Raw genomic sequence first — 20974 nt, 5'->3', positions numbered from 1 at the left:
AATCAATATTGTGGAAATGGCCATACCGCCCAAGGTAATTTATAGATTTAATGCCATCCCCATCAAGCTACCAATGTCTTTCTTCATAGAATTGGAAATAACTACTTTAAAGTTCATATGGAACCAAAAAAGAGCCCGCATTGCCAAGACAATCCTAAGCAAAAAGAACAAAGCTGGCCAGGCGCAGTGGCTCATGCCTGTAATCCCAGCAATTTGGGAGGCCGAGGTGGGTGGATCACAACGTCAGGAGATCGAGACCATCCTGGCTAACACGGAGAAACCCTGTCTGTACTAAAAATACAAAAAATTAGCCAGGTGTGCTGGCGGGCACCTGTAGTCCCAGCTACTCGGGAGGCTGAGGCAGGAGAATGGGGTGAACCTGGGAGGAGGAGCTTGCAGTGAGCCGAGATCATGCCACCGCACTCCAGCCTGGGCGACAGTGCGAGACTGTATCTCAAAAAAAAAAAAAAAAAAAAAAAAAAAGAACAAAGCTGGAGGCATCAAGCTACCTGACTTCAAACTGTACTACAAGGCTACAGTAACCAAAACAGCATGGTACTGGTACCAAAACAGAGATATAGACCAATGGAACAGAACAGAGCCCTCAGAAATAATACCATACATCTACAACCATCTGATCTTTGACAAACCTGATAAAAATAAGAAATGGGAAAGCATTCCCTATTTAATAAATGGTGCTGGGAAAACTGGCTAGCCACATGTAGAAAGCTGAAACTGGATCCCTTCCTTATACCTTATACAAAAATTATTTCAAGATGGATTAAAGACTCATATGTTAGACCTAAAACCATTAAAATCCTAGAAGAAAACCTAGGCAATACCATTCAAGACATAGGCATGGGCAAGGACTTCATGTCTAAAACACCAAAAGCAATGGCAACAAAAGCCAGAATTGACAAATGGGATCTAATTAAACTAAAGAGCTTCTGCACAGCAAAAGAAACTACCATCAGAGTGAACAGGCAGCCTACAGAATGGGAGAAAATTTTTACAATCTATTCATCTGACAAAGGGCTAGTGTCCAGAATCTACAAAGAACTTAAACAAATTTATAAGAAAAAATCAAACATCCCCATCAAAAAGTGGGTGAAGGATATGAACAGACACTTCTCAAAAGAAGACATTTATGCAGCCAAAAGACACATGAAAAAATGCTCATCATCACTGGCCATCGGAGAAATGCAAATCAAAACCACAATGAGATACCATCTCACACCAGTTAGAATGGCGATCATTAGAAAGTCAGGAAACAACAGGTGCTGGAGAGGATGTGGAGAAATAGGAACACTTTTACACAGTTGGTGGGACTATAAACTAGTTCAACCATTGTGGAAGACAGTGTGGCAATTCCTCAGGGATCAGAACTGGAAATACCATTTGACCCATCCATCTCCTTACTGGGTATATACCCAAAGGATTATAAATCATGCTGCTATAAGACACATGCACATGCATGTTTATTGTGGCACTATTCACAATAGCAAAGACTTGGAACCAAGCCCAATGTCCTACAATGATAGATTGGATTAAGAAAATGTGGCACATATACACCATGGAATACTATGCAGCCATAAAAAAGGATGAGTTGATGTACTTTGTAGGGACATGAATGAAGCTGGAAACCATCATTCTGAGCAAACTATCACAAGGACAGAAAACCAAACACCACATGTTCTCACTCTTAGGTGGGAATTGAACAATGAGACCACTTGGACACAGGACGAGGAACATCACACCCTGGGGCCTGTTGTGGGGTGGGAGCAGCAGGGAGGGATAGCATTAGGAGATATACCTAATGTTAAATGATGAGTTAATGTGTGCAGCACACCAACATGGCGCATGTATACATATGTAACACACCTGCACGTTTTGCACATGTACTCTAGAACTTAAAAGTATAATAAAAAAAAAAGCAAAAAAAAAAAAAAAAAAAGGAAAAGAAGATTCAGAAAGGAATATGAGGCAGATAAAAAAAGCATGAAGCCAAGCTTTAATACTTGAGAAAGCATGACAAATTTGGGTGACTGGGTGGTTGTATAACAGGATTCAGGGAGCAAAGGGTCCATAGTTGAGCCTGGGGAGGTTGGCTGGGCTTGTACCCTAAAATGGCAAAGAGGTCATGCTAAGGATTTTAGTTTTAAACCAATATGGATCACCGAGAAATTTAAGCAGAGAGTGAGAGTACTATATTTTAGGTTTTGTTTTTGTTTTGCCTTTTCTAGTCAGCTTCTTGGGAGATTTTATTATACTTTGGAGCCATAGAACCATATGGGATATAGTGCCAATATGGCACTGAAGTAATATTTTATCATGTTATGGAATATCCATTGATCAGGGTGGAGATGATATGGGTTTCTCCTGAAATCTACAAATATAATAATTTATATTAATGGATTCCTAATATTGAACAATCTTTGCAGTTTTGGAATATGACCTACTTACTTGGCCATGATATACTATTTTACTTTATCTTTTTGTGGAGATGGGGTCTTGTTGTGTTGCCCAGACTCAAGCGATCCTCCCACCTCGGCCTCACCAAGTGTTTGGATTACAGGCATGAGTCACCTGCCCAGCCAATATATTTATTTTGATGAGCTATTGGATTATGTTTACTAATATTTAAAATTTTTATATGTATTTACATTAGTGATTTTTATCTAAAGATACTTTTGTGCAATTTTTAGTAGGTTTGTTATCAATGTGATACTTCTTTAAATAACTTTCTAAGTTTTTATTTTTCTATGCTCTGGACAACTTATTTCTGGGATTATACGGTCTTTAAAGGTTTGAAAAAGTTTCTGAAAAACTGCATAGACCTGGTTCCTTTTCAGGGGCTCTACAATTTTTCTCTAGTCCTGTGAAAATTGGCATGCTTAGACTATTTATCTCTACCAGTATCAGTTTTAGTAAATTATGTATTATAAAATTATCTAGTTTTTTTTTCTGGTTTTTCAAATCTCTGTGCATACACTTGTGTAATATTAGTTAGTGGTGTGTCTCTTTGTTGACCAGCCCCTCCCTCACTGGCTATTGTATTTTTTGACTAGTTATGCAACCGTTCTGCCTTCCATACCATTACCTTTTGCTTTTGCCTTTGTTAATTCACCTGTTTCCTTTTAGTTTACTCTCTTATTCTTTTCCCAACTGATTTATTTCCAGTTGTTTTTGACATCAATGTTTAATTTAATTCTTTTATTAATAAAAATATTTAGCATTTAATATTATAACTTCTCTTCTGAATGCTGCTTTAGTGGCAGACCATTAATTCTCATATGTAGAGTTTTCAGGGTCACGATTTTATTTTGTAATTTTGCTTTAGCCCAAGAGTTTTTAATGGATTAAAAAAAAAAAAAAAACTCCAGATGAATGAAACTTTTTGAAAAATTTTTGTTGCTAATTTCCATTTTTATTGTCTTAATTTAAAGAATGCTATTTTGTAATGTTTCTCTTTTAGTAATTTTTTAAATTGTGGTCTAGTATACAGTCAACTTGAAGGAATGTTGCTGGTGTACTTAAAAGGAAAATTCTCTATTAGTGGGGAAAAAGTTTAATATTGTACTCATAAAGTCTATCTTATTAATTATATTGTTTAGATAGTCTGTGTACTTTTTTTGTTTGATTTGTGTAGGTCTTTGAAAGGCAGTTAAAATCTATTAGTAGGGTGCCTCTGTCTGTTTTCCTGTTCATTTCCTATAGTTTGCTTTAAAAAAATTGCAGGGCCAGGTGTGGTGGCATGCCTGTAATCCCAGCACTATGAAAGGCCAAGGCAGATGGATCACGAGGTCAGGAGATCAAGACCATCGTGGCTAACATGGTGAAACCCTGTCTCTACTAAAAATACAAAAAACTAGCCAGGCATGATGGCACGCACCTGTAGTCCCAGCTACTCAGGAGGTAGAGACAGGAGAATCACTTGAACCTGGGAGGTGGAGTTTGCAGGGAGCAGAGATTGCACCATTGCACTCCAGCCTGGGTGACAGAGTGAGACTCCATCTAAAAAAAAAAAAAAAAAAAAAAAATGGCAGATGTGTAACTTGATATATAGGTATTCATAGCTGTCTTATGTTCATGATGAACTGTGGCTTTTAACATTATGAAGACTAATTTTGAAGTTCACCAATCCTGTTATGACCAGCTAGCTTACTGACTGAGGTAAGACCTAATTTGGGTTAGAATGGCAACTGGGACACCATAACAGTGTTGCGTCCACACAGCAAAGATCACTTTCAAAAAACAAATAGCCAGGTCACCGTTAACAAATTCTTCCTAAGTGATTAATCCACATATTGCTAGCTAATCAAGGACATTCAAGAAATTTGCTTTCTTAACATGGGTCAGAGATTTTGAAGTTTAGAGCTTCAAAAACCCAATGTTATTTAACTCTCCCAAGCCTCAAATCATAGGGTCTAACCTCTATGGTTGGATTGGGTTTATATCCTGGCAGTACACATTCTTTTGTTTTTCAGTTTTTGGTTCCAGAAGCCTTGTCCTCTCTTGAACGGTTCCTGGAAGTCTCGCCAAGATCATCAGAACAGGCTGCCCATTGAAGTTCAGTAGTAGCTAATACCTAAGAAGTATGGTTCACAGGCTCATCAATTATTAGGTCCTTTGGGTGAATCTGAAATCATGGTCAATGAAAAAAATTTTTTTGAGATAAGGTCTCGCTATGTTGCCCAGGCTGGAGGGAAGTGGTGTGATTATAGTTTGCTGTAGCCTCAAACTCCTGGGCTAAAGTGATCCTCCTGCCTCAGCCTCCTGAGTAGCTGGGATTACAGGCACGTGCCAGTGTCCTCAGATGAGATATTTTTGACTTCCTAAGACTGTTATTGTCTTTCTCAGGAGTTTCTGCTTACTCTGGCTTACAGCCAGAGTGTCTAGTTGATTGCCATGGATCTCTCCCATGAGTGGCACAAAACCCATTGTGTTTTGTTCTATTTAGTGATTGTGAATTATTTAGGGGATTTCATAGAACACTCATTTTTTTGGGTCATGTCCCTCTCCACTGAGGCTTACTGGACCATCAGATTCATGGCACATACTAGGCCACTGATAGGTCTATTATTGGCTATTGAGGGAATCTATTTTGTTTTTGTTTTTGTTTTTTTTGGCATGGGTTTTATTAATCCAGAGAATCACACTGATACCTTATGAGTATATTCATTATAATAAAAAAGCATTCACATTATCTAACAAAATTACATATTTAAACCAAGAATACATTAGAAAAAGACATAATTTGGAAAACATCCTATTTTATTGAGGTCTTAAATCTCCATGGAGCCTTATGGCAAAAAGAAAATAAAATTCATAACTTTTGATGGTTTGCCATCTTTTTTCTTTTTGCCATGTAGAAAATCTGAAAACACCTCAATGACTCTCACTCAATGTCAGGGAAGATTCCTTGGAAAAAAACTTACAAAAGGCAGATTAATGACTGCCTCCAACTGATCTGATTTTATCTTCTTCCTCTCCCTAAATCTGTCTTCCTAACTCCAATTTCTTTGTTCCACAAATCTAGGTAATTCTGAGCAAGGCTCAAAATATCTCTTAAGATTAGTGAAAAGGGATCTGCATTGTCCAGAAAGAAATGACTGCTCTCCCAGGAATCTGTGTATCATTTGGGTCACAATCTGTTAGCAGAGTGGACATCCCCTTTTCTCTGCCAGAATAAAGAGTCTTTAATTGTACCCTAGGCTTTAAATTAAAAGTTAACTTTTAAAAGATAAGATATAATTTTTAGGATTGACTGTTTCTTTTAGGTGATTAATATACACTTTTCCTAAAGTAGCTCAGCCTTACTGAGCTTCTTAAGACCACAATTTCTAAACCTTTTTCTATGGGATTAAAAAGTAGAGCCACCCTCTACTCTCTGCAAGTCTTTCTGCAGCCACCCCCTCATTGCCTTTTAAAACTGGGAATTTCTCTTCTTGTTTAATTTGGCAGCTGAATCCTACCTTCTTTTTAAATTTCATAAATTCATTAAAATCTCTCTCTCTTTTTTTGTTAAATACCTTCCTTCCATTCTTTTTACTTTTATGGGATTATTTCTTTTTGCATTTCAGTATATGTGTATAAGTAGGATCTTAGGAGGGACAAGTGGCAACAGAATCACCCAAGTGGCTTTCTTGAGTTGGAACTTAGAATTTACCTAGACTTATGATTTATCTTTTATAAGTAGACTGGTTTGTAGATAGCTAAGTACGGAAATATAAAAATTAGGGGACTCTGGCAGATGAAGATTGACAAAGGCAGTAACTGAGACCATGGAAGCAAGGTTGTTGAGAAGGAAATAGCTGATATTCTAGGACTTGGATACTGTCTGGGTAAGGAAGATGGTGGAGGTGTGAGGATGACTTCTAGCTTTCTCACTTAAAATTACTCACAGACAGTGGTGCCATTCATTAATATAGCAATCCAGGAGGAGGAACAGGTTTAGGGGAAGGAGGTAGGTGACATGCTTTCTTTTGGACATTTTGCACATCATAGTATGCTCAGAACAAAGCAAAATGCCTAGAGCAGATGTTTAATAGGCAATTGTTGGGCCAACAAATGAAGAGAAGGGCACACATAATGTAGTAGGTCTTTTGCCAAGAGTGAATGGGGCCATGGCACAGGCACAGGTAGAGAGTGATGACAATGTGTAAGTGATACTGTGAGGTGTGGGAGAGAAAGCAGGCATCATAAACATGTTTCTTTTTAGAAATAAACAGGATTTCTGGGTAATACAGGGGAAGAGGTGGGTCTGGCGGATATGAGGCATCCATTTGCACATGCTTTGTTGTGCTATAGCTGCATTCAAGGGCCCATTAGCAGGGCAGAGAATGTGTATAGAAGAATTTAATGCTGGTTGAATTACTGATGAGTGACAGTAGAGAAAGGGAAAATATTCAAGGAAGTTGACGACATTGCTAAAGGGGAAGTTGTAGTGATGCATCCAGGCATCCAAGCCTGGGGTGAAGAAAGTGAAGTTGTGGAGTGCCTGTGTGTATGACAGGGGGCAGGAAGGAAAGCAGGGTAACAGGAAATGAGACAGATGAGCACGTGAGGTCCAGTGAAGGCCTGAAAGCTCTGGAGGGCAAGAAGGTGTGGCGGAAAGGAATGTAAAGTGAGGTGAAGGCAACTCTGCTTGTGCACTTCCTGTCCCCTCATTGTGGCTTGAGGGAGATTAAGGTGCAGCCCCTGAAGGCACTTGGCGGAAAGGGCAGAGACTGCAGGAGATCAGAGAGGACGTATAAGTAGCCTAAAACTAAGTCAGCCAGGTGGAGCCAGCTCTTCCACCAACATCCATCGGGATCTCAACAGAATTGTCTGAAGCACAGAAAGTTACCCGCGCCAGCTGCAAAAGCCGTAAGATCAGGAAAATGAAAGGAACATGAAACAGAAAGGACCTGAAATGGGAAAAATTAAAAGGCATGCTGATTCTCACATTTTCAACATGTAGCTTTTGAATGGGTTGGGGGATTTTAAGACTCTGTGGATTACAGGGCTTAGGTGATCTAGAATAGAAATAGAGAAAATAATTTTCTTGTGTTGGAAGGCAGCAATAAATCATCATTTATTGATGTTGAAAAAAACCAGAGATTATGGACAGGATTTAGGTATTATTGAAATGCAAGGTTAAGGAAAAAGTAGTAAAAGTTGACTCTGAGCTGTCTTGTTTGAACAACTAGGTGGGTGGAACATTATGTGCATAGATGCAATATTATGTAGGTAATAAATATTACAATAAATACTATGTGAAAAATAACACTGAATTAAAAAGAGGAAACTTCTTTAGATACTAGATGATTGCAAAGATCCCCGTAATAGCAAAGATCTTTCTCTGGAGAGATCCCAGAGAAAGCTTAAGTTGTTGCTGTAGTGTAGTAGTTATGAGCGCAGACTCTAGAGTCCCACTTCTTGGGTTCAAGTCCTAGTTCTACCATTTACCAGAGATGAAGTTTTACCTTTTTGTCCCTGTTTGCTAAAATGTGCATAACACTAGTATTTCCACAGCAGAACTGGGGGGCAGCGGGATGGGTGGATAAAATGAGTTAACACATGCAGAACATATAGAACAATGCTCAGCTCCTAGTAAGTGCTAAATAATTTTTTCCTTTTGTTGTTACAATAGTAAAGTTGATTTTGTAGGAAACATATTTAATTGCTATTGGGCAACTATGGTAGCACAGTAGCACTTAAATATTGCTACATTTAATTAGACTACTACAAATGCCCAATCAAATCCAGTATTTGAAAGATGGTTAAATTGGAGGAAGTTGTAGAAACACACCTCAACATAGGTCAAAGATAAATTCTGGCTCATTCCTTTATATCTCTAATGTCATCTTTCAATCCATCTTGCATCCCACCAATGTATTAATCTTTCTAAAAAATAACTATAATCATGCTACCCAGCTTAGATGTCTTAAATCTGCTGCTTGATTGAGAAAGGCTGAACACAAAGGTTGGCCTTCAGAAAACTCTATGATCTGACTACATCATGGCTCCAGGTATAGTCCCACAACTTCCCTCTGTGAATCCTGGAGTCTGGTGGATTACAGCAATTGCTCCAGTGACATGCCCTGCTGGTGTGCGTGAGGGAGGGGAGAAGGCAGGCTGCCTGCTGCTTTGTGTCTGCTCTTCTCTCTGCCCACAATGCTGCCTCTCTCATCTTTGCTGATATAAATCTAGTCCTTTAAGGTTCAGCATTAAAGCCATGATGCTTCATGAAGGCCTCCTCACCCACTCCTCAGTCCATATGGCAGGATTCTGTACCTTTGCACCTTGATAATCCTGTGCCTGTTTGGATAGTCCTGAAAGCTCTCTCCTCTTTCTCCCTCTCTGGGAAATAAGAATAGCACTAGGTTCCAGAGTCTAAGGATAAATAACTGTTAAATACATGAGTGTGTTAAGACATTTCAATCCAAACATAGCTGCATTGTTTAAAAAAAAAAAAAGATGTTTTAAGACCTGCAGGTAAGGAGCGTCCATCTGGAAAGGTAATGGGTTTGCCGAGTAACCGAGATACGTTTACTGCTGGTGTGTAGAGGCAGAGGCATTCCTTGATGCACATTGTGGTGTACGGCATCTGGCTCAGGTGTTCCCTGGGTAGAAGCACAGGAGGAAAGGAAAAGGAGGAGTAGTCACTTTGGCATTGCACTGAAAGCCCAGCTTTTCTCCATTTTTGTAACTGAGAATGATTTTGTTCTTTACCCAAAGGATGACTTCAGATGTATCAAGTATGTCTGAGGAAAAGCTAAATTTTAACATGAACCACTTTTCACATGTAACTGTAAGGTTTTTTTTCACCCAAGATATATGGCTCTTATCCTGAGACACACCTATTCCAGGGCTCCTGTGACCAATATCACACATCCGTTAAAATTTGGATAGAGATGCGGGCTGTATTTATATCGAGTGCTTCTTTTATGAAAATATAAGTATTTCTGATAGTACTGTAGTAGGAATACAGACTACCTTCTTCACTAAGAGAGCTGAAAAAACTCAGGGAACTTTAAAAAATATTCTTAAAAGCATCAATGAGATAACTCATTTGTGAGGAGACCATAAAGAGGATTGGAGGATTGGAGATCACAGAAGTGGGCAGATAATGGCTGATGCTTCTGTTGCGAACCAGAAGTGGAGCAGTGAGCAAGGAGACATGAGTCAGAATCAAGGGCTCAACACATGTGGGGACTGTGGGAAGCCACCTTCAGCTCTGGGCTGGGCCTGCAAAGGAATGCACCTGGAAACAGATATAGGAAAGGCAAAATAAATGCAAAGAAGTAGAGGAAAAAATAGTTAAGGGAAGAGTAGGAATCAATGAGATAGGCAAAAGCAAAAAGTCAACAAGGTCAGCAATGCTAGACATTGGTTCATTGAAAAGATGAATAAAATTGGTAATTTTTGGCTGAGAATGTTAGAGAAAAAAGAAAAAAGACACAACTATCCAAATTGAACAAAAAGGTAACAAGTTTTGTTTCTAGTGATGGTGGACTAAGTAATTCAGTTCATATGTCCTGCTATGACAACCAGAAAATTTGGACCACACACACACAAAAACACACATAGTGTACTTGAACACATCAGAAAGCTAGTAATATAATATAGAGATGTTGGTTCAGGAGAGAATGAAGATTGAAGATTCATGGATTTGATCCTGAGATTTAGAAATGCTTTTCTGCTCTGGGCTTGCTGATTGCAGAAGAGTGAGCTGAGAGAAGTGTTTTGGGTAGCCTCCTGTGGCTATGTGGACAAAGATCAGATTGCAGGCCCTCTGGGGGAAGGTGCCTGAAGAATCTAGCTGCTTTGAGTTGGGAGTTCAAAGTTGGCATTCTAGTTAAAAGAGTAAACTGGAGGTACGAAAAGTCACCGTATCAATGGCACAGCTTTTAATAGTCCAAATATTTGAATTAAGAGGATTCTGAATTGCATGATTACAGACACCTGGCATAAAGAAATGTAAATCCTCTCTGGAAGAAGCTTACATCAGCCTTAGTTTACAAGGAATTTGGTAAAAAACTTGTCTGGTACAAAGTAAAAAGTTTCCAGGTAAAAAATGAGCCTGGATGACTTGAAAAACAAAACAAAACAAAACAAACAAAACAACAATCCAGCAGATACAACACACAATAAAATAATATCCACAGGAGTTTCTAATATTGGAATCATGAGAATTTTAGAGTAGTTTTTCTTACTCAGTACAAGGAGATAAAATTTCAGCAGGTAAAATTTAAAAATTGTAAAAAAATAAAATAAAATAGGGAGGGGACTCTAAGATGGCTGAGTAGAGGCATCTGGTACTCACCTCTTCCACAGACAGGAACCAACATAGCAAGTAGATAATTACACTTTGAATAGATGATCTAAGGGAGAACACTGGAATTCAACAGAGAAGTGATGGAAAGCACCAAAAGCAAGGAAGGAGAGGGAAGTGAGGCAGCCTGTTTGGCGGGGATCAACTGGGAGTCTGGAGAAGCTCCTTAATATGGGAAAAAAATAAGTGAGAGCCCTCCAGTGATCCATGTTTCCACCACGGACTCCTACAATACTAGCTATGGAAGAGCCCACTAACCTTTGCAGGCCCTGAGACTGACATAAGGAGCTGCCTAGAGATTGCATGAAGACATTACTCCAGAGAGAGAGATCACACTGGGTCCCACAAACTCCTGAGTCCTCAGCAGCTGCAGTGTGGCATCATCTGGAGAGCTCAGCCCCCATCAGACTGTGTCTTGCCTTGGGGTTCAACAGCCTCTACATCTCCACATCCCTGAAGCCCCAGTGACATTCCCTACCACAGCTGCTGCTGCTGCTGCTGCTGGGGCCAAGGTGGGAGCCACTGCCAGTGACCCTATCACCCCCAGCAGAGGGGTGGGCACACGTTTTCATGCACCCTGAGGACAAATTCCACTGCCTGTAACTGTTGCTGCTGTAGGCTGCTGCAAGGGCCAAGGTGCTAGCAAAGCATGAGTCACCCCACCCCAGCCCCCAAAAGCCTTTTGCTTATGGCTGCTCCAAATAAAAGCAGCCCCTCCCTCTCCAGTAGCAGGGCCATAGCACAGCTGCTGCCATTCTCATCTGAGCATTCTGCTAGCAGCCTGGGGACCACCCTCTCCCTGCCTACCATAGCCAGCACTTGCATATACTACTGTGGTGTCTGAGGGCAGATCTGCTCAGGCTGGCTCCACTCCTCCCAGTACCTGAGCATGCTGTCTAGGGCCCTAGAGACTGCCCTGCCCAGTCCATCATTGGCACCTGAGACCTTCTCTCGGGGTCTGAGGTTGGGCTCACTCAATCTGCTGCTACCACCACAGCTGGCACCTGCCCACATGTGCCAACTGCGGGCCTAGGGACTGGCCTACTCAGCTCATCACAGCCACCACCAATACCAGTGTGGACTGCTTAGGACCCAGAGGGTTGTCCCACATGCCTGATGCCCAGGGGCTCAAGAACTCACCCATCCACCTGGCCCACCACTGCTATTTCCAACACCCAGGCAAGCCACCTGGAAACCAAAGAATTGGCCTGCCTGGAGCAGCTAACACTGGTGCTAGTATACATCACCCTGGTGCCCAAGAACAGGCATGCTCAGCCCACTGCAGCCACTTCTGGGACCCGAAGACTGGCCCATGTAGTATCCCAGTTCCTAGCAAAGCTTCACGACACTTTTCACTAAGCACATCCTAAGCCACCGAGAAAATCACAGACAACAATGATGCTGTTTACAGTTGAAGAAATCATACAGCGATTACACTACTGCACACACCCAGAATCAAAGCCAAAGCATCCTACCCAATGAACACTACACACACATTTTCAGGAAGAGTCCTCCCCTGTGAAAGCAAATTCAAAAAATTGGAAGAAGCAACTGTTACACAAGATGCACAAATACCAATGTAAGAACAGAGGAAACATGAAAAGCAAGGAAAGAACACAGTAATTCTCTAGCAACAGATCCCAATCAAAAGTAAATTTACAAAATTCTGGAAAAATAATTCAAAATATTGACCCTAAAGAAGCATGGTGAGGCTGGGCGTGGTGCCTCACGCCTGTAATCCCAGCATTTTGGGAGGCAGAGGCAGGCAGATCACCTGAGGTCAGGAGTTCGAGACCAGCCTGGCCAACATGGTGAAACCCTGTCTCTACTAAAAATAAAAAAATTAGCCGGATGTGGTGGCATGTGGCTGTAATCCCAGCTACTCGAAAGTCTGAAGAAGGAGAATCGCTTGAACCCGGGAAGTGAGAATGCAGTGAGCAGAGATCACACCATTGCCACCATTGCATTCCAGCAGGGGCAACAAGAGCAAAACTCTGTCTAATAAATAAATAAATACAGCAAGCATGGTGAGATATAAAAGAATGCTGAAAAACACTACAAAGAAGTCAGACAAGAAATTCAGGATATGAGTGAGAAATCCATCAAAGAGACAGATATAAAAAAATGATGGCTCACATCTGTAACCTCAGCACTTTGAGAGGGTGAGGCAGGAAGATTGTTTGAGGCCAGGAGTTCAAGACCAGCTTGGACAACATTGTGAGATCCTATCTCTATTAAAAAAAAATTAACCAGGCATGGCGGCACATGCCTGTAATCCCAGATACTTGGAAGGCTGAAACAGTAAGATTGCTTGAGCCCAGGAGTTTGAGGCTGCAGTGAGCCATGATCATGCCACTACACTCCAGCCTGGGTAACAGAGTGAGACTCTGTCTCTTAAAAAACAAGCAAACAAACAAAAACAAACAGATTCTGAAACTGAAAAATTCATTGAATGAAATAAAAAATACATTTGGAAGCTCCAACAGTTAGACTAGATCAAGCAGACTCAGACCTTGATGATGGGTCTTTTGAAATAACTCAGAAAAATTAAATAAAAAAGGATAAAAAAGAAAGAGCAGAGCCTATGTGACATATAAGACACCATAAAATAATCAAATATTCAAATTTTTGGTGTCCCAGAAGGTGAAGAGAAAACAAAAAGGTTAGAAAACCCTTTAATAAAATAATAGATGACAACTTCATAAGTCTAGCAAGAGATTTACACATCCGCATACTGGAGGCTTAAAAATTCCCAAATAGATACAATTCAAAAGATCTTCTCTATAGCATATTATAGTCAAACTGTCAAAAGTCAAAGATGAAGAGAAAATGCTAAAAACAGCAAAAGAACAGTGTCTAGTCACCAGTCACTTATAAAGAAACCTCCATTAGGCTAACAGCAGATTTCTCAGCAGAAACCTTACAGGCCAGGAGAGAATGGGATGATACATTCAAAGTGCTGAAACAAAACAATGGTTAGTCAAGGATACTATTCCCAGCAAAGTTATCCTTCATAAATGAAGGAGAAACAAGCAAAAGCTGAGAGAATTCATCACCACTGGGCTCAACCTACGGAAAATGCTCAAGGGAGTCCTACAGCCAGAAGTAAAAGAGTGATAATTGCCATAATGAAAATACTAGAAAATATAAAGATCACTGGTAAAACTAACACACAAACAAGACAGAGAAAAAGCTCAAATGTTACCACTACACAGTACAACCTAACCACAATGATAAACAATGAAAGAAAAGAACAAAGTATATGCAAAACAACCAGAAATCAATTAATAAAATGGCAGCAATATGCCATCACATATCAGTAATAACTTGGAATGTAATTGAATTAAATTTTCCACTTAAAAGATATATACTGGCTGAATGGATTAAAAAACATGACCCAACTATATGCTGTCTACAAGAAGCTCATCTCACCTGTAAAGACACATATAGACTGAAAGTAAAGGAATGGAAAAAGATATTCCATGCAAACAGAAACCAAAAATGAGTAGGAGGAGCTATGTTTATATCAGAGAAAAAGTAAAAAATTGTAAAAAAAAAAAAAGACATAGAAAGTCATTATATAATGATAAAGGGATCAGTTTAGCAAGAGGTTATAACAATCTAAACATGTATGCATCCAACATTGGAGGACCCAGATATATAAAGCAAATATTGTTAGAACTAAAGAGATACACTGTAATACAATAACAGTTGGAGACTTCAGCACCCAACTCTCAGCTTTAGACAGGCCACCTAGACAAATTTGGATGGTCTAGATGGATTTAAATTGCACATTGGACTAAATGGACCTCCCAGACATTTACAGAATATTTTGTCCAAAAGCTACAGAATACATATTTTTCTTATCAGCAAATGGAATATTTTCCAGGATAGACTATATGTTAGGACACTAAACAAGTCTGAAAGCATTTTTTAAAAATTAAAATCATGTGAAGTGTCTTCCCAGACCACAAAGGACTAAAATTAGAAATCAATAATAAGAGGAACTTTGGAAACTGTACAAATACATGGAAATTAAACAACATTCTCCTGAACAGCAATTGGGTCAAGAAAGAAATTATAAAGGAAATAAAAAAAAGTCTTGAATCAAATGAAAGTTGAAACACAACTTACCAAAACCTATGACATACAGCAAAAGCAGTGCTAAGATGGAAATTATAGTAATAAATGCCTACGGCCAAAACCTAGAAAGATTTCAAATAAGCAATCTAATGAGGCACCTCTAGGAACTAGAAAAACAAGAACAAACCAAACCCCAAATCAGTAGAAGGAAAGAAATAATAAAGATCAGAGCAGAACTAAATGAAGTAGAGGCTAAAAGAACAATGCAAGGATCAACAAAATGAAAGTTGGTTTTTGAAGAGATAAGTAAAATCAACAAACCACTGTTAGACTAACAAAGGGAAAAAGAGAGAAGATCCAGATAAAATCAGAAATGAAAAAGAAGACTTTCAACTGATACCACAGAAATACAAAAGGTCACTAGAGACTGTTATGAACAACTATACACTAACAAACTAGAAAACCTAGAAGAAATGGGTAAATTCCTGGAAACATTCAACCTACCCAGATTGAACTGGGAAGAAATAGAAAATCTGAACAGACCAATATGAGTAGTGAGATTGAATCAGTAACAAAAAGTCTTCCAACAAAGAAAATTTCAGAACTGGATGGTTGTTCTTAAAAGCATTATTTATACAGTAGTCCCCACTTAATCTGTGAGGGATACGTTCCAAAACCCCCAGTGGATGCCTGAAACCATGCATAGTACTGAACCTTGTATATACCATGTTTTCATGTACTTTGAGGCCATTATTAAGTAAAATAAGAGTTACTTGAACACAAGCACTGTGATACCATGACAACTGATTTGATAACCAACACCAACCATGACCAACTGGCAGGTAGCATATACAGTGTGGATACACTGGACAAAGAAATGCTTCACATCTTGGATGGGGCAGAGTGACATGGCAGGAAATTTCATTATGCTACTCAGAATGGCATCAATTTAAAACTTATAAATTGTTTGTTTATGATATTTTTCATTTAATATTTTTGAACCATGGTTGACAGTGGGTACTGAAATCATGGAAAGTGAAACCACAGATAAGAAGGAGCTATTGTAATAGCAAAACCAAAACAAAACCTGAGAATAGCCTAAATGTTCATCAACACTAGAATGGATATAGGATTCGTGATTTATACATAACGAAGTTCCATAGAGGAATGAAAATGACCGAAAAGAAGCTCCTCTAAAAAATGAGTGAATCCTGTTCAAAAGAAGCCAAAAAAAGAATGTATGATTTTATTCATATGTACTTCAAACAGAAGATAAACTAAACTCTAGTATTTAAAGTTGCATGCTTAGGCAACAAAACTATAAACAAAAACAAAGAATGAATGTTATTAAAGTCAGGAAAACATTTACATCTTGGAGAAAGAGAAGGGGTTTGTGATGGGAAGGCAGGCATGAGGTTTTTAGCAGTGCTCGTAACATGCAATTTTTCTTTTAAACCAGGGTTGCAACTATATGGCTGTTTGTTAGACAACATTTTAAGCTGTACATTTGTTCCCTGTACTTTTTGAATGTGTTCTATGTTTCACCACTTTAAAAGTTTTTAAGACATGATCAGTTTGGTTTTATTAACACCATGAAATACCCAGCAGCTCAAGGTTAATCATAATTGTGGGGTGGCAGTGTTTAAGGTTCAGAGATGGTGATAAGGAAGAGGGGTGTGAATTTTCTTTCATGTCAAGTGACTGAACATCTTACTTGGGCGATCTAAGGTGGTAAAAGCTGGAGTCCTAAGAAGTCCATTTACATCTTGGAGAAAGAGGGGTTTGTTATATTCCTGCCTTCTGTGACATAAAAAAGGTAGGCAGACTATTCCTTCCGCAATTATACCAGTGCCTGAAGTGAGGAAAGTAATAAAATACAGCATACTGGCCGGCGCGGTGGCTCACGCCTGTAGTCCTGGCACTTTGGGAGGCCGAGGCGGGTGTATCACAAGGTCAGGAGATCGAGACCATCCTGGCTAACACGGTGAAACCCCGTCTCTACTAAAAATACAAAAAATTAGCTGGGCATGGTGGCGGGCGCCTGTAGTCCCAGCTACTCGGGAGGCTGAGGCAGGAGAATGGCATGAACCCGGGAGGCGGAGTTTGTAGTGAGCCGAGATCATGCCACTGCACTCCAGCCTGGGCGACAGAGCGAGACTCCGTCTCAAAAAATAAATAAATAAATAAATAAAAATTAAAAATAGGGCCTACTGAATACTGTCTGATTGACACAATGTTTTTCCATATAAAAACTAGTGATAATCTTTAAATAACATAGGACTCTAGCCTGCATCCTTCCAAATGCATACAGACTATCTCAATGCACAATAACTCACTGATACCAGAAGAGAGAAATAATCAAATGTATAAGGAGAAAATTCAGGATGAAATAGGAATACAGATCTTACCAGGTAATAGAAGACCCATCCCCTGAGAGTTCCCTGATTTCATCTCGGCATCTCTGCTGATGCTCAGGGTACTTTGCCAAGCAGTAAAGGATCCAGGAGATAGCAGTATTTGTGGTGTCATGTCCTGCAATCATGAACGTTTTCACTTCAGCTTGGAGATCTGCTTCAGAGAAGTGTTTGGTGTTTTCGCTCTAAAAAATACAGTGATGATCTTTATCCAAAGCTGGCTATGGATTGTTATCTTTTTCAATTGTAGCAATGATAATACAAACATATTAATGTTTTAAAATTCAAAATTAATACGACTAATTTGGCATATATTTTTCTATTTTACTTTTTTTCAAACCTTAACAGAACAGCAGGTGACGTAAAAAGAAATGACTCAACAGAATTCAACTGGGCAGAATAAATCGAGAGTCCTATGGATGTTCATATTTTTTGATTTATTAATTCTACTTAAAGGAATAAACTCTAAGAAAATGTTTAAAAATTGTACAAGAGATTTATGTACAAGAATGTTTAATACCATAGTCAAAAGAAGGAAAGACCATAAGTGGCCAAAAATAGGGAAAGGTAAAATAAATTATGGACCATCCATAAAATGGGACATTATGTAGTAACTAAAATTATGTCTTTGAATAACTTCTTAATGATAAGGGGGAAGCTCATGATTTAATATTAGGTGAAAAGAGTGGCATTAGAAATGTATTACATATGTATATGTGAAATAATAGTAATTTAAAAATATACAAGTTGAATAGACAAAATATTGAAGGAAAATAGTAGTATTACCAAATGGGATTGCAGGCAGTTTTAATTTCCTTTACTGTCTATTTAATTTTGTTTAACAATTAATGTGTACTATTTTTCCACCAACAACAGGCAAGCCAAGAGCGAAATCATGAATGAACTCCCATTCACAACTGCCACGAAAGAATAGAATATCTAGGAATACATCTAACAAGGGAAGTGAAGGACCTTTTCGAGAAGAGCTACAAACCACTGCTCAGAGAAATCTGGGATGACAGAAACAAGTGGGAAAGCATTCCATGCTCATGGATAGGAAGAATCAGTATCATGAAAATGGCCATATTGCTCAAGGCAATTTATGGATTCAATGCTGTTCCCATTAAACTACTGTTGAGATTCTTCATAGAATTAGAAAAAACTTTTAAAATTCATATGGGGCTAGGTGCAGTGGCTCATGCCTGTAATCCCAACACTTTGAAAGGCCGAGGCGGGAGGATCACTTGCAGTCAGGAGTTCAAGACCAGCATGGCCAACATGGTGATACCTTATCTCTACTGAAAATACAAAAATTAGCCGGGCATGATGGCTGGCATCTGTAATCCCAGCTACTCAGGAGGCTGAGACATCAGAATCGCTTGAACCCGGGAGGTGGAGGTTGCAGTGAGCCAGGAGCACACCACTGCACTCCAGCCTGGGTGACAGAGTGAGATTCAGACTCTCAGACTCAAAAAAAAAAAAAAAAACAACTCATATGGAACCCAAAAAGAGCCTGAGTAGCCAAGACAATCCTAAGAAAACAAACAAACAAACAAACAAACCAAAGCTGGAGGCCTCTTCAAATTATTCCACAAGACTACAGTAACTAAAAAAGCATGGTACTGGTACAAGAACAGACACAGAGACCAATGGAACAGAATAGGGAACCCAGAAATAAGACTGCACACCTACAATCATCTGATCTTCAGCCAAGTCAACAATAACAAGCAATGGAAAAAGGATTCCCTATTTAATAAACCATGCTGGGAGAACTGGGTAGTCATATGGAAAAAATGGAAACTTCCTTACATTATGTGCAAAAATCAACTCAAGATGGATTAAAGACTTAAATGTAAAACCCAAAACTATGAAAACTCCACACAGAAATCTAGGCAATACCATTCAGGACATAGGACACTGGGGCCTGTTGTGGGGTGGGGGGGGGGGGGGGGGGAGCGGGCAGGGATAGCATTAGGAGATATACCTAATGTTAAATGACGAGTTACTGGGTGCAGCACACCAACATGGCACATGTATACATATGTAACTAACCTGCACGTTGTGCACATGTACCCTAAAACTTAAAGTATATAAAAAAAAAAAGACGCCAAAAGCAATTGCAACAAAAGCAAAAATTGACAAATGGGATCTAATTAAACTAAAGAGCTTCTCTGCACAACAAAATAAACTATTATCAGCATGAATAGACAACCTACAGAATAGGAGAAAATTTTTGCAATCTATCCATTTGACAAGGTCCTAATATCCAGCATCTACAAGGAATTTAAATTTACAAGAAAAACAACCCCATTAAAAAGGAGGCAAAGGACATGGATAAATATTTCTCAAAGGAAGACATACATGCGGCCAACAAACACATGAAAAAGCTCAACATCAGTAATCATTAGAGAAATGCAAATCAATACCACAATGAGATACCATCTCATGCCAGTCAGAATGGCTGCTATTAAAAATTCAAAAAACAACAGATGCTGGGGAAATTGTGGAGAAGAAGGAACACTTTTACACTGCTGATGGGAGTGTAAATTAGTTCAACTCTTGTGGAAGACAGTGTGGTGATTCCTCAAAGACCTAGAGGCAGGAATACCATTTGATCCAATGATCCCATTACTGGGTATATACCCAAAGGAATACAAATCATTCTATTATAAAGATACATGCACACGTATGTTCACTGCAGCACTATTCACAATAGCAAATACATGGAATCAACTTAAATGCCCATCAATAATAGACTGGATAAAGAAAATGTGGTACATATACATCATGGAATACTATGCAGACCTAAAAAGGAATGAGATCATGTCGTTTGCAGGGACACAGATGGAGCTAGAAGCCATTATCCTCAGAAGGCTAACACAGGAACAGAAAACCAAATACCACATGTTCTCACTTATAAGTGGGAGCTGAATGATGAGAACACATGGACACGTGGTGCGGGAACAACACACCTGGGGCCTGTTGGAGGGTGGGGCCTGGGAGGAGGGAGAGCATCAAGAATGGCTAATGAGGCCATGCATTGTGGCTCACGCCTGTAATCCCAGCACTTTGAGGTGAGCAGATCATTTGAGATCAGGAGTTCTAGACCAGCCTGGCCAACATGGTGAAACCCTGTCTCTATTAAAAATTAAAAAAAAATTAGCCAGGTGTGGTGGCACATGTCTGTAGTCCCTGCTATTAGGGAGGCTGAGGCAGGAGAATCGCTTGAACCCAGGAGGCGGAGTTTGCAGTGAACCAAGATTGCACCACTGTACTTCAGCCTCAGCGACAGAGTGAGGCTCTGTTAAAAAAAAAAGAATAGCGAATGAGTGCTGGGCTTAATATCTAGATGATGGGATGATCTGTGCAGCAAACCACTATGGCACACGTTTACCTATGTAACAAACCTGCACATCCTGCACTTGTACCCCTGAACTTAAGAGTTGGAAATCAAAAAGAAAAAAGATATTAACTCAAAAACAATGAGTACTATTTTTCTAATCAGAAAATGTTATTTTATTACTATTATTTTTAGAGTCGATGTCATGCTCTGTCACACAGACTGGAGTGCAGTGGTGTGATTAGCTTTGAATTCCTGTTCAAGTGATCCTCCCACCTCATCCTCCAGAGTAGCTAGGGCTACAAGCATTGCTGCAAC

General features: G+C 39.4%; 1 protein-coding gene across 1 annotated transcript in view; it reads right to left on the bottom strand.

Moving 5' to 3' along the window:
* Positions 1-20974, bottom strand: part of LOC129037166 (cytochrome P450 4Z1-like) — a 54580-nt gene that overhangs the window by 7727 nt on the left and 25879 nt on the right. The window contains exons 8-9 of the mRNA XM_054489055.1: positions 17311-17501; positions 8974-9107 (exon numbers count right to left, since the gene is read on the bottom strand). Coding sequence (XP_054345030.1) covers positions 8974-9107; positions 17311-17501 — 325 coding nt within the window. The remainder of the gene's footprint in view (positions 1-8973; positions 9108-17310; positions 17502-20974) is intronic.

Source organism: Pongo pygmaeus, chromosome 1 (assembly GCF_028885625.2).
Source record: "Pongo pygmaeus isolate AG05252 chromosome 1, NHGRI_mPonPyg2-v2.0_pri, whole genome shotgun sequence".
NCBI classification, from domain to species: domain Eukaryota; kingdom Metazoa; phylum Chordata; class Mammalia; order Primates; family Hominidae; genus Pongo; species Pongo pygmaeus.
The sequence above is the reverse complement of the archived record's forward strand: the minus strand, read 5'-3'. Positions and strand labels throughout refer to the sequence as shown.